Source organism: Apteryx rowi, unplaced genomic scaffold (assembly GCF_003343035.1).
Source record: "Apteryx rowi isolate R43461 unplaced genomic scaffold, aptRow1 scaffold_126, whole genome shotgun sequence".
NCBI lineage: Eukaryota > Metazoa > Chordata > Aves > Apterygiformes > Apterygidae > Apteryx > Apteryx rowi.
This window is the reverse complement of record NW_020447486.1, coordinates 1,534,932-1,549,645: the sequence shown is the minus strand read 5'-3', so window position 1 is coordinate 1,549,645 and position 14,714 is coordinate 1,534,932. Positions and strand designations below refer to the sequence as shown.

The 14,714-nt window shown below is 36.3% G+C and overlaps 1 protein-coding gene across 7 annotated transcripts in view; it reads right to left on the bottom strand.

The window, feature by feature from the left end:
- The window catches only part of ADK (adenosine kinase), a 301,193-nt gene that overhangs the window by 155,842 nt on the left and 130,637 nt on the right, over positions 1 to 14,714 (bottom strand). For all 7 annotated transcript variants that reach the window (XM_026055768.1, XM_026055767.1, XM_026055766.1 and 4 more), the window contains 2 exons: positions 6,881 to 7,053; positions 2,417 to 2,525 (listed from right to left, as the gene is read on the bottom strand). In XM_026055768.1, the coding sequence (XP_025911553.1) occupies positions 2,417 to 2,525; positions 6,881 to 7,053 (282 nt within the window). The remainder of the gene's footprint in view (positions 1 to 2,416; positions 2,526 to 6,880; positions 7,054 to 14,714) is intronic.

Genomic DNA, 14,714 nt, shown 5'->3' with positions numbered 1-14,714 from the left:
TTTCAGGGTTCTGTCATGGGTTCACTATCTTTTCCTTTGTACCTATTCCCCCCTCTGTGAACTGATTAGATTTCAGAGTTAAGTTTCATCTGAGGGCCATTCTGCTGAATGCAGCACTGGAAAGCATATTATCTATTCCCAGAAGCATGTACAGATGACCACAGGATATCGCAGACCTGTCCTAAAGCAACAACTGCCCTACTCTGCCAAGCAAATGGATTGCTTGATGATCTCAGGACACGTATTTCCAGAATAAATATCTATCACTAATAGACATCCTAATGCATTCTAAGAAATAGGTGACAGTTGGCTAGAAAGAAGCAAATAAAAAGCAACATATGCACAGTGGAAAGCCAAGGAAAGTAACAAGATTGAAGTGAAGACAGACACAACAGTAAAAAACTAATGACCAAAAGAGCTACCCCATACCTCAAGAGTGGTAACTGCTCTCTACACAGTTTTGTTTAAACTGGTAAACTGCTACAAAACTGAGCATAAAGAAGCTAAATGAAAGAAAAGGGCACACAAGACCACGATGGCTTTGTGGCATGAGGGAATGGGTGCAGTTCTACACATTGTGTCCTTTCTTTAAATATTCTTACATATGGGATCTATAATCTGAAGTGATAACACTGTCCCAAAATTCTCCTAAATAAGACCATCAAGTGCATTTGCTACAGGTGTGGACCAGCTCCTTCACCTAAAAAATCTCCTCTTGCAACCAGATGTCTCATTAAACAGAAGTCCATTTTGCAAATGTTTAATACAATTTATTAACACTTCACTGTTATTTATTTATCCATTAAAATATGAACACCTTGGGTTTTACTTTCAGTTTAGCAGAATAATTCTATGTCTCTTGGTCAATACTTGGATGCCATAGAACTGGCATTTGAAGAACGACTTTCAGTATATATCAAAATCTGTACAGTAAATCAGCTAGTCAAAATTAAAGTGATAAAATCAACTGAACACAGAAGAAAGGTTTCAGACTAAAATAAGATGAAGACTACGTGATAAAAAAGCCAAGTCTCTCTTTCACCTCATCCACTTCCCCTGAAGCATCTCCACTAAGTCCAATTTTTCTAAATTATATATTGGAAACTTCAGTGGTAATTATATACAAGCATGGTAAAATACAAAAAGCTTAGTGCAGCATAGCTTTTGGTAACATTTGTCATTCTTCTTCTTCTTCTTCATTTAACAATACTCTTAGCCTTTCTATAATATTTAGCCCATAGTATTAATTCCTAACCATGGCATTCAGGACAGACTGAGATATAATTATTGAGAAATGAAAACAGAATACGCTTGAAAAACAGAAATTAAAAATCAGTAGACAAAAAAAACTTATCTATTTTTGCATGTAGCACAGACATATGGCAAGAGCAGCAGGATGTATTTTCTTTGTATACTGAGAAGGTTGTAACTATTTTTTGATAGTTATAAAGGGGCAGTCTTGGCCATACACAAGAATCAATAACAACCATGTAAAGCCTACAGCAGTGCACACTAACAGGCTGTAGGAGACATTAACACTAGCTATAAGAAATAACTGTATTTTGAATGAACTTGTTCCTCCTGGATAATCAATTTTTTACACTTCTTACCAGCTGTTCCCACATAGCTCAGGTAGTGGAATGGAAGCAGCTGTCATACAGAACACATACATTATATGCACATTATGAGGTTTTAATCTATCATAGATGTTTTATATCTGCTAATTGTGATCAGTTATATCAACTTGAGAGCAAAATGAAAACAAATTCACCACTTACATCTGGGCAAGATGCAATTTGAACAAATACACTAATCTGGCTTGATTCATTCTTGAATGGTTAAAAAAAAAAGGTCATACTAATTGTGAATCTACGAATGCCCCATCCCCCAAACCACTTTATTCCATATAAGATTTCATCATTAAAATCAGTTTGCCCCACCGCCCACATTCAAGAGATTTGTCACAATCATTGTTTCCGAAATATTGAGTTATAAGGTGCCATAGTAATTACTATGGAATAAATAGCAATTAAGATTGTTCACACAAATAAGCTCAAACTGTTTGCAGTGAATAATTATGCTAATAGTGTTTTTCTACATAATTTGTGCATCCTTCACAACAATCTACTAGCAAATGTGAAATGTAAATTTGATGCACTACTACAAAAGCTCTCAAAATGTTTGGTTCTTATGATTTCTCCCACTAATTTAAGAAAGCACACAACTAAAACATACTTCTACATTTGTACATTTAAGGTTGAAGAAATCAAACTTTGCTGAAATTGAAGCAGTGATTTTCTTTCATCATATTCATGAGAAATCACCCAAACCATGTGCAATAACCACCCTCATTGCTTAAGTCTCACAGACAATGCTGTAACACAAACTTTCACAATTTGAAAGAAGCTGAACTTACTGCTATATAATAAACTTTGGCCTTTTCCACCAACTTCCAGTTCTTCTCCAAATCAAGATGCTTTTCCTTCTTATAGCAATTAGCAGCAGCAAGGTTAGCTACAAGAGACCTAGAAATGATTAAAACACAGGCATTAGATCYTCCTTTATTACTACTGCAAACTTCTCAAAGTACAAAAATTCTCAAAGATAATCAAAGACTCTCCGGAGCATGAAAAAGATTTACAAAGAGCACTGTGAAACACACATTTGGCCACTTCAGAATATTTATTTTTAAAAATTAGTATATTTAAAATCCACATAGTTTATATTATATATTATTATATTTATATTATTATATTATATTGCTCACACTACTTCATTTGCTTAGAATCAACCTTTTTATAGTCTGCAATCAATTCTCTGTACATGGCATAATACCCTCAGATGTTCATTAATTCTCTTCTAATACCCAGTATCTAAACTGGAGTGGCTGCTTTTGTTTATAGTCTAAAAACCACTGTCCCTCACCAGGACCAAAAGATTATTGGATATGTATGTCTTGCCATTTTGCTTTTCCAATGGATATTTGTATTATTAAAGAAGTTCTTAGTTACACTTATATTTCCTTCAGCACATGAGTAAACTACCACCTGAAAAAGGGTCAAGTTGTTATCCTAGATGATGAAAAGTAAAAAAACTTTAGCCTTGCTATGCATTACTGGAAAACTACCAACAACTTATTTGCACTTAATTCTTTCCTAAGAAATTATAACATAAGACATGGTAACACAACTTCCATTAGCAACAATAAGAGACTTGTATCATATTTACTTATTGCATTTAGGATTTATTCTATTTAACATCCTCACCTGCAGACATTCAACCTTATGAAACACATAGAAGTTATAGCTGCACTGCTAAAAGCAGTTGAGCAAGAGAATTATGCACGAGCTTTTAATTGTGGCTACCATGATTAAATCCTTCTGTGCCACTTCATTATGAGAATGTTCAATAATATAATTTAAAACAAGCAAAAACACGAAAAGAATCTCTTACAATGACAGCGACCAAATTTTCCTATAAGCTTTCTGAAACGTTTGTTGCCAGCCATTCCTGTAAATTAAATAGATTATCAACAGCAACACAAAAAATTTACAGGCTAACTTTTTCTGAATAGATTAAAATACATAGCAGAGTTCTGCTTCATTTCATGCCTGAAGGAATACTCTTGGGGCCTATCTCTTTAATTCTTCAGAAGGCCCTATACCCAGAAGCCAAAGAAAACTAATGTGAATTTGCAAAAAAATAAAAATAAAAATAAAAATAAAAATAAATAAATAAATAAAAACCCTCCATAGCAGCATAAGAAGTTCTAATTCTTGGTGAATAAGAGTATTTTCAACTCACTGACAAGAAATCCACAGAAGGACCAAGTAAATCTAAGAAAGACATGTGCATAACCAGTTATTTGTATAAATCAAACTTAGAAAGCAAATTAAATCTCTCAGTTTTGGCARCTTATAAATATCCATCAAGGACCTAGCTGGAAAAATCTTCTCTATCTACATGCATTCAGGTTGATAAGTGAAAAGCAATTAGGTTTCAGAAACCTAAGCAAAGACTGTTTATAAGTTTGCTTTCACTTATGACATGCCCTTGAAACTGTAAACCTGGTTCTCAGTGGCTACAGCCAACTGCGGAGATGCTCTGCCTGTGATGTGTAGTAAAAGATCATTACAATGAAGGCAAAGCACCAAGCTTTTCTAAATTAAAACTGTGCAGTAACAGCATTAAGCTCAACACGTGGAATGCAGAGAAGGTAGATGTTTTTCAATGAAATGTGGTAATTGGAGACAGCGACAGTGCTTCCAGTCTAACAGCTTCATGGAGACTCTGTGTGTATATGCGCGTGTGCACATATATGAGCAAAATGTACAACTCAAAGTCAGATTATGATGAAGTCTAGGTACTATTTAACAGTTTAATCATGTGTTAGTATTTTATTGAAGAGTCCTGAAAAAACAAAGCATATTAGTATTGTTAAGTTAGAGAATTTAGAGCGGTAATCTCCAATTAGCTGGAACCTTCTTCTGTAGAAAGCTAGGCAGACTTAGGAGAAACAAGAAACGCTCATTTTAGGGCATGTGGAGCATAAATTTGCACAGCCACTTACTGGGAAAAACAGCAGTGCTATTTACCAGCTTCCAGTTCTCCAAAAGAGACAAGAAATCTGAACTACCTGAAGAAGGAAGTTAGCGCATGCCTTAATTGGGATAAAGGATTAATCAATAAATAGAGATATCAACTGGGGCCAGATTAGAGAGAGTCTTACAAATCAAGAAAATGTTGAAAAATCAAAAAACAATCAGAGGGAAATTAAAGGTTGAGAATACATTATGGTCTCACCATAAGAGAGGGGTTTGCACAGTAAACCCTTTAGTGGCGGTCTCTTTCCCCCCGCCCCCGAGAAGGGAAATTAGTCTCTTGTACTCCGTGTAGCTGAAAGCACATTCTAAAACAATGACTGAAGCCACTATCACTAGTATTTGAGCAAACATTTGATATTAAGAGAGAGAAAAGTGATTTATGTTAGCAAATCAAAACTACTGCTCAATAAATTGTTACCATTTTAAAGTAGTACTTGCGGTCATTTTTATGAATAAATTTATCTAAATTATCACATTCCATTAAGATGCATGGCAAAAAAGCATATACTTGTTTTGAGTTCRTTATGTTGGTCTATTGACAATCTTGACTTCATTTCCCCATCACGTCATGTAGGAAGTGGTGACTGCCACAAGATGCACACACAGACTGCGTGACTGAGGAGAGAATTGCAGAGCACAAACACCTTTATTTCATGTCTCCTTTTTGCAAAACTGAATACAGATCCTAGAGATGAAGGCAGAAGTCTGTAAACATAATTAATGTGAGAACTCCAGATGAAGATAATGAACTTCTTTTCTGCTTTGAGTATGTACATTCATTCCTTAGAGTAAGATATTCTTTAGGACTTTAAATTGGGAGGGATTGGTTGATAAGCTGGAGGACAGGGCTATCTGTCATTCAGAGGGACTTCAGGAAACTGGAGAAATGGGCTGACAGAAAGCCTGAAGTTCTAAAAAGGCAAATGTGAAGTCATGCACCTGGGATGGAATAACCTCATGCAACAGTATACACTGGGTGCTGACAGGATACAAGGCAGCTCTGCAGTAAAGGACCTGGAGGTCCTGGTGGACAAGACATTGAACACGAGTCAGCAGTGCACCCTCACAGAGAAGGTTAATTGCATTCTGGTCTATATGAGCAAGAGCGTAGCCGTCAGGTCAAGGGAAGTTATTGTATTCCCTTCTATTTAGCACTTGTCAGACTGCATCTGGAATACTGTGTCCAATTTTGGGCTTCCCAGTACAAGACAGACGCTGACATACTGCAGTGAGTCCACCAGTGAACCACCAAGAGAGTTAGGGGGCAGGAACACACAACACACGAGGAAGGGCTGGGTTTGTTCATTTTTAGGAAGAGATGGCTAAGGGGAGACCTTACTACTGTCTTCAACTACCTAATGGAAGCTTACAGAGACTGTGGAGTCAGACTCTTCTCGGAGATGCACAGTAAAAGGGTAAGTTCCAATGCTGTGAGTGGTGGAAGAAAGAAGAAAGGGAAGGGACACCCTCCAGATAAACTCCTGTTCTTTATTATCTCTTTCTGAAATTCTTGTTTTTATTAATTTTATTACAATATCCAAAATGGATACCCTCAGTAAGAGTTTTTTTTTTTCCTTACAGAACGCTCTGAAACACAGAAAATAACACAAAGACCATTGTCCATAGCCTACTACAAGTAAATAAGATTGAGTGCATCAAAGAGCTCTGGAGAAGTAATTCTGATAATACAGAGGTCATATAAAAAAAGCAGCAAATGAAAAAATGAAAGACGAGATTGAGAAGAACTAATTAAGATCTAGACATAAAGAATTACAGTTCTTAAATGAACTTCAACTGCGACAAAAAACTCACTTTACTTCCTCCTGTACAAAATCAATTTAACCCTTCTAATCAGGTTATATACTGACATCTCTCCTATTTAAACACATTACCTTCTGAAGTATTTTCTTCACTTAATGGAACATGCCAATCAACTCTCACATATGCTGCATAAACATAGTTGCTAACCAACTTTTGTTTCCTACATGTCTTCTCTCATCAGAGCAGCTGAACAATTTAAAACTCAGAAACAAGAAGTGGCTGTAGATTATTATCTCACATTTTTCTACCCTATTCTCTGATATTCTCCAAATGCAGAAGAAAAGAAAGGCCCAAATTATGAGCCAGGTAGCCCTGTGTTGTCTCAAAACTCATGCTAATAGTTTCTTTACTATACCAACTACAATTTCTAAAAGGTCAAATATTCCAAACAAGTTAGATTCCGCACCTATGCCCATTGCACTCATATCTTAAGAAAAAAATTAAATGCACCTGACCTGTTATCACTAGTGATACATGCAGCACAGGTTCCTGTTGGCTCTTCACTCTGCTCATAGTAATGGGCATCCACATGAGCTTCCTCAGCCTTCTTCTTTAAGATCTCCCCAAATTTATCTTTGCCAATGCACCCAAAGAAGGTTGCAGCTTTGTACGGGCTCTGAATCATCCACTGCAGATTGAAAAAACAAAAACAAAAACAAAAACAAATATAAATAGTTAGCATGCTTGATACATTATTTGCCATTTTTTTCTCTCCAGTTGCCATATTTAATTCTTTGCCTACAAAGCACTGTGACATACAAAGATCCTACAGAACACTTCTATGCCAAGTAGAAAACATCAGGCACCTCAGCTGAGACATGACCAACAAAGAATAAAGAACTTATCTTAATGGTCCTGCTGAATATTTAATAGCTAGCCTAAAACTCACTTAAGTACATGCAACTGACTGCATATCAAATAAAGTAGGTATGAAATACCTTGTAAAAACATAATAAAAAAGTTCCCTTGCTCAAAGGAGATGCCCGTACACTTGCATTCAATCAAACCGAGAATGGTATTTTTAAAGGAAATTTGTAGAAAAGCAAAAATAAAATAGAGGGAGATGGCAAATATAAGGAAAACAATTCGTTTGAGAAATCTAGAAAGAAACATTGTGCAACATTCACAATATATATACAAAAACTAAACAGTATTGAAAATAACCTTTTGTGTCTACCATTTAATTATATGCAAATAAAGGAAATGCTCCCCATTCACATTGTTAAACCACACATGAAAATATCTATCTTCAACTTTATTGAGAGCAGTTCTGTCACTTGATTTGTAAAGAAAGAACATAGCTGCATCGTGTTGCTAAGGTGCTGGGTTATTTTATAAAGCTTCTCTTTTATTAATACTAAATACATATCATTCAACTGTAAATGTAGCTCCATTTTGTATTAAGTTAAAAAAAAATTGCATTTACCAGCAAAGTAAAACCAAGAGTGAACTAAAAAAAAAAATACACGTGAAGAAACAATCACAGGCCCTAGTCTGCTGGTGATGAGTCAACCAACTGAAGTCATTATAATTCCCTCTAATTACAGCCAGAAAGCTTATCCACTCAATCTATAGTATGAATTAAAGGCTACATCAATTTACTGCTATGCTAAAACCCTACTTAWAATTGTTTCCTAATCAAGATTTAAATAAATGATAATGTCTCCATTACAAATCAGCATTAGTGGTATCTGTGGGTTGTAGAAAGGTCAAGTAACTGAGTTGCAAATACATGCTTAGTCACATCTTCATTACTTTCAGCTCCAGAGGGAAAAAAATTGCTTTAGTCATGCAAAAGTCTTCATTAATAAGGCAAAGGTGGATAAAAGTAACAAGGTCTCTTTCCTGAAGCAATTTAATATGCATCAAGTTTAAGGCCAAAAAAATTGTGTTGTCAGATGGCGGCAGCGTTCAATCTCTCACTCTTGAATGGCATACTAGACGTGCTCTGCTGATCTATTCAGTATCATTCTAAATTAATACAAATTAAACCTCTAACAAGTAAGAGATCTATCTACAACACCCTTGTATTTTACATAGAATACTTTGCAAAGTGATAATTTAATATTTTTTAGAATATTTTAGAATATTTTTTAGTAGTCTTTTATATTGGGAGGTATGGTTAAGTAGAACAGATTATTTAACAAGATTAAAGATGTTGTGACCTACTGTAAGGAATATGGATTTAGTTTCCAGATTGATAAGGACAGATTTGAAGCCTTGCATCCTGTGTTGAAAAGCATGCCTTACTCTCACAAATAACAAGAAGAGATCACTTTGAACACCATACACAAAATGCACCTTAGGCTTACAACATTTTCTCAAATTACATAACTTTTCCATCCTTTATATATAAGTCTGACAACATTTGGAGCACTAGTAAGTAGTATTTCACATACATTTCTGTGAAAAAAGAATTCCTGTTAAAATATCAGTTTTGGTTATTGGCAGCAGCTCAGTTTGAATTCAGATGTGATACATGCCATAAATAACTGTGACAGTCCTTACTTTAAATACAAGTTATCCTTCAGAATCAGAAGTCAAGATCTGGAGTTTCTTGAGACAAACCTCTGTATATTTGTACAGACCACTTCTTCTATAAGTAGTAGTTTCTCTCATACTGATGATTATTTTGGACATGGGTATTATATGGTGGGGAATATCCCCACTGTAGAGATATTCTTTCCATTTGAACATCTGAACTAAGTTAAGCACTGAGGAAGACAGAAAAGCAGCGTTCCTATTAAGATCCTCTTCTCATAGATCTCCAGTTACAAATACTCCCAGCTCCTTCCTGGAACGATCTCTGTATACTCCCATAATGACAGTAACGAGGTCTCGCTAGTTGAGTAAGAATTCCCAACTGTTCTTCCTTTACCTCAGTTAAAAGACTACATATTGGTAAAGGAATAAAGCGGACATTATGTTGCCAGCATGATGAATGTGAACTACAGAAATGTATCCGTGACATACCATTAAAGTTGTACCTAATGGAATGAGCCACAGCAAACACTTTTTCCATTTGTGTGAAAAACAAATGAGACAAAATAATGTCTTCAGAGTAGACCTTGGAGCACTTTCTTTTGCATTTGACCCTGGATTGAGTCTAACTGTGAATATCCTGATATGGAAAAACAGGTTTTTATGGATTACTTCATACACCATTATTATTGTTTTTAAACTTTTGGTTGAATGACTGTAAACGAGAATGAGGGCTCAGTCACCACATGACAATTATCACCATAAAATGATTGCGCAGTATTATATCCAATCTCAAATGAAGGCCAATAACAAACTGTGCACATTAATGCCAGGTATAGGACTGCATCAACTGCAAATTCGATTTACAGATTTATGTGGAATAGAAGATTTAATTGAATGAAAAGACTCTAGACAGAAATGGAAAATGACCCAGCTCAGCAGGCACTGGCATAATGAGTTAATTATCTAGGGTTTGACTAGGCAGCGAGGCAGTTATTAACTAACTGTATTGACAGCCCGGTCAGGAGAGGTTGGCACCTGGCCACACCAAGGATCCTCACCATTCCCCAGGGGAGTTTGAGGCTGTTAATGGCCCAAAGACAGAAGTGACAAAAGTAGGAACTTATCATGAAGGAACAAGACAGCTTCAGGAGGGGGAAGATTTGAATTTCAATGATACCGCAAAGGAAACCCAACATCTAGAGTGGTTTATGAAATCTAGTGTGTTTCTCCATCCTGCAGTTTTCCTCTGTCAGTGCAACTTAAGGACATCAGGTACACACAAGGACAGGCCCTGACCCTGTCAGTTAGGATAAGCATCTGTGACAGAGGAAGGAGCAGGGGAAACAAAACACCTTTCAGATGTTCTCTTGAGTTAAACAGATTACATTTTCCTTAAATTTTTATTGTATTCAGTCTGGAAAACCAAATGCAAATATTAACATTTTTAACTACTTCTTCCTTGCCCTTACCATAACCCTAGCTTAAAATTAGGCTGATTTCAAAATAAGCATCTAGTATCAAATTACCCTATCSCTGTAAGCAAATTATTCCTTATAATCAAATAGTGAAGCCAGTACTTCAAAAGAGGCCAGCACACTGACCACTCAAGGATATACTAGAGAATGACAGAATGCTTTCTCCTTAACTTCATGAGACTGATCTGAGGTCACAGAAGTAGGAGTCTCTGTTTAAAGGTTTTTTAGTGATCAGAGTTAACAGGGTGAACTCTTTGGCATACTTTAGCTAATGTTGAAGTGTAAGAGCCTTTGTGTTTCAGGGAGTGGGTAGCAACTGAGGGGAACATCATCTTTTGCAAGATGCCAAAAAATCTTCCTAACAAGTAAAACTCCTAAAGCCTCTGTTGTCCCTTTTAAAAAGTGCTTGAGTTAACTCTGTCCCATTCATTTGYATCCTCAGATCTGAAAATATGGTACATCTATCTCCCACTTTTGTTTAATTAGAAGACACCTTTGGAAACAACCTTCCCTCTGAGTTACAGAAGCACTTCTTCTAATGCTAGAAAGGACTTGACTCTGACTACTGAATGCTGTCTTTTAAGAACAATTTTCAGACCAAGATGAGGTCATGGAGTTACTTGTGTGGTCTCTTAAACCCAAGGAAACATAAAATGCCCCCTCATGCTATGCAAAAAGCACCAGTGGTCTTAAAGAATAAGAAAAAGAAGAGAACTGAAACATTTGATTTGTATTTCCCAAATATGCTATTGAACTTGAGAATGCCATGTTTAGGACACAGTGTAGAGTCTAGTATCCCACTTCAAAACAGATGATCCCTGTCCAAAGCTCTTCTCTGCTGTTGCTGCAAAGTTCACAGTAGAGGAGGACCTCTACTTGAAAGGCAAAAAGCAGCACAACATTCCTCACGATCTCCAGTTGCAAATAGACTCCCTCTGCAAAAGGAGAATTCACTGCTGCTGGGTCTCAATATACAGTCTCTTTTAAGACCTAAAAAAGAACACCATACTGATGAAGTTAAAAAAAGACAGCTTTATAGCCCTCAGACCAAAACAAAGACTCTTCAGAAATGATGGCATTTTACTCTGACTTTATGCTTTGCTGTAAGTGCCAAAAATATCTGGGCAACACTGATAACCATAACCCACAAGGAGGCTGAGGAAGACGTTTGCTATTAGTCCCACATTTTTCTCCATCTGAATCCTTTAGCTCCTGAATTCTTTTTTAAAGCTGTAGCTAGTAGTGCATTTCCACATCTGTCAGTCTCCTTAAACTAACAATGCCAAAGCACACGAAGCTTTGCTTAGACTGACATACCTTCCGTACACAGGAGTTTCAGCTGTATACTTGAAACCTAAATACCTGGGAACTGACAAACACAACAGGAAGCATTATGCCCCTTCATAGTGAAGCTTCTTCAGAACTTGTTAACACTAGTGAATACAGACATTTGAAGTGCATCTGAAGTGCATTATTTGAAGCTGGACTCTTCTCTGTAAGATCTGTCAAATCTGATCTTATTTTAAATTGCAGCTCACTGAGGAGGGGATTCTAAAGACCTAAAATTAGCTAAGACTTAACATGTTTGCTAAAAGCTAAACTAAACAATGCCAGTAACTACTTATGAAGCATTCTTTCTAGTAAATCAGAACAGAAAAGTCTTGTTTTCATACAGTTCTATGTGGAGTATCTCTTTTCTTTTTCTATTCTAAAGTTGAGAATGAGTCCAGATACCTTTCAGAAGGTTTCAGCAGTTTGTTTTACCCCTAGAACATTTTCCATCACCAATTTTATAAACAGTCTATTAAAAACCTTTTAGGATTTTAATGTTAAAAGAAAATAAATCACTTCTCATCTTAGAATACCAGCTAAAACAAGAAAAAGTAAGATCAAAAACTAAATCATTATATACATATAAAAAGCATGTGAATGCTACCAATATGCAAAAACAACCCTAAAAAACCCCCATCACTTTCACTGTTCCAAGTGATTGGGCTCACTTATTTCTCGTCAGTGGCGTGAAACATCTGAAGCACAACTGGAACTCAATATTCGGTTATTATTACACATACTATATCATTTCAAATCCCCATCCAGGAATCATTGCTATGAGAAGTATCAAATACAGCATCAAGACCCTGGGAAACAGACGAGATACTATGGCTTTGTTCCAGCACCTTTGGAACTTTTTTCTTTTTATCTTTTCACTGATCTATATTTAYAGATTGCAATGGCTATTACCACTTAATGGTCATTTAAGAAAAAAAATGAAGAGGAAAAAATAAGCTTATCTTTACAAAGACAGGCCTGCAAAAAGGAGCTCAATGTACTGTACAGTAATTCCTCCACCATTAGCTGAAGCTGCCAAATCTTGCATGAGGAAGTGATATTGTTAAAATGCATGACAACACCCTCAAGCAACTTCCAGTCAAGCGAGATAAAAGTGATAATATTTCTGAAAGGAAAAGACTAGCTAAATCCTTGCACTGAGACTAATATCTACATCTTATCAGAAGTTGGTCCAACATGTACTATCCAAATCCCTGTACAGGGATATCTATTAGCTTTAGTATGGTGCCGCATGTTGCATTTTCCCATAGCTTTTTGAAATAAGATGTCTATCAAAATGTTAATCATCCAGGAGCAACACTTCATTCACTTCTACAGTTAAAAACACAAAGCTAACAAACTGCCTCTGAACAAAATCCCTAATACAAATACTTGTATTTTCAGTGCTATTCTTCTCTTGTATTCCACTTCCTATTCTCCTCCCTTGCTCTCCAGCTGCTTGTCCACTATTTTATTTTTAGATAGTCTTTAGTTAATCAGCTGCTCTCTGTACAAGGAAATACAAGAAAACATTCTGTAACTAAACTTGTAGTAGCCATATTCCAAAGTTTTAATGTGTCCAAAAGCCAGGCTCTCTCTTTTATTTGACCCCTTATAAATTGGCCAAACTAGGATCCTAACTTCAATATTCCTTATTCCACCCACTTATCCCATATTTATAATGCAGCTACAGTTCTGCCTCAAATGCAAGTGCTGCAGACTCTCTCCTGAAGTTAAATATATGTTGGTCATATAATCTGTTGGAGATCAAAACCAGAATGCCTTCTGCAAGACCTTGCAAGGCACATGACTGAGACCGCAGCTTGGCCCTGTGTCCCTTCTCGCCTTGAAGCACAGAACCTGAAACATCAACCACATCTTCAYTGTCTGATGTGATGGGTCACTCCCTTTTGTCTTGCACATCACTGATACAGCTCCTTCTCCAAATCATGTAAAAAATGACACACCTGTGAAACAAGGCCTGGATATGCCAGGGAGTCCTGCGAAGGGTGTCACAACAGTAAGAATTCTAGCTGTACTTGGGACTCTTCCATAACTGTTTCTGTGTATGCAACTTTTTTTTTTCTTTTTAAGAAATTTGCTATTATTAATAAGCTCTATATGAGGTAAGGTTTTAGAGCTCCTTTATCTATCAGTAAAAGAACTCAAAGATATTAAGTTCCTTGTTGAACACTGTGTGAAACATGGCAAAGCAGCAAATAAAGTATAACAAAAAAAAAGCCCTGTTATTTTGTGTGGCTGAAAGCTGAATGTCTTAATGGAAGCATATTAATATAAACATGAAAACTCAAGGTAATACTTTGGCACAGTAAGAYACACTCATTGTATGACTGTACACTGCTGCTAATCATGCCTCAACCTACCCTGCCTCCAAAGAATTAATGCTTACTTCGTGGAGATACTGGGAAGACTGATAAGCATTTGAAAAATGCCTTAAAGTCTTCCAGCGCAAAACACTGTACATGTATTTAAGTACTAACCTAACAGCAAAGATGACAGCGTGGCAAAGTGACACTACAGGATATTTCACATATGGTTTTGCTTATCCATAACCTTAAAACAAATCATCTTTTTTAAAATGCATGCATACGTCACGCTTACTCTCCTGCTAGATGGTGTGCAGTCTCAATGAGTACACCCACAGTCAGAATCACAGCAAAAAATCCAGAAGTGAAGAGATCTCTTTCATTGTCTGGCAGCACAGAATTCATACAGTGCAAACTGTAAACATCTGCCTATCAACTTCTATCAGCAATAGTATCAAAAACAGATGGCAAAGGTCAAGTCAAAGTTTATTGACAATGATGAACTTTGACAGCCTCTATTAAATTACTTCTTCCTTTAAGGTGTATGTGATCAAAGCAGCAGAGAGATTTTCACTCAGTTCCATAACAAGCTATTTGTTGAGATTGAAACATCTGGTCAATATCTCCTAACACTGCAATTTCATGCACAGTTAGCAATAGGGTACATTTCTTCT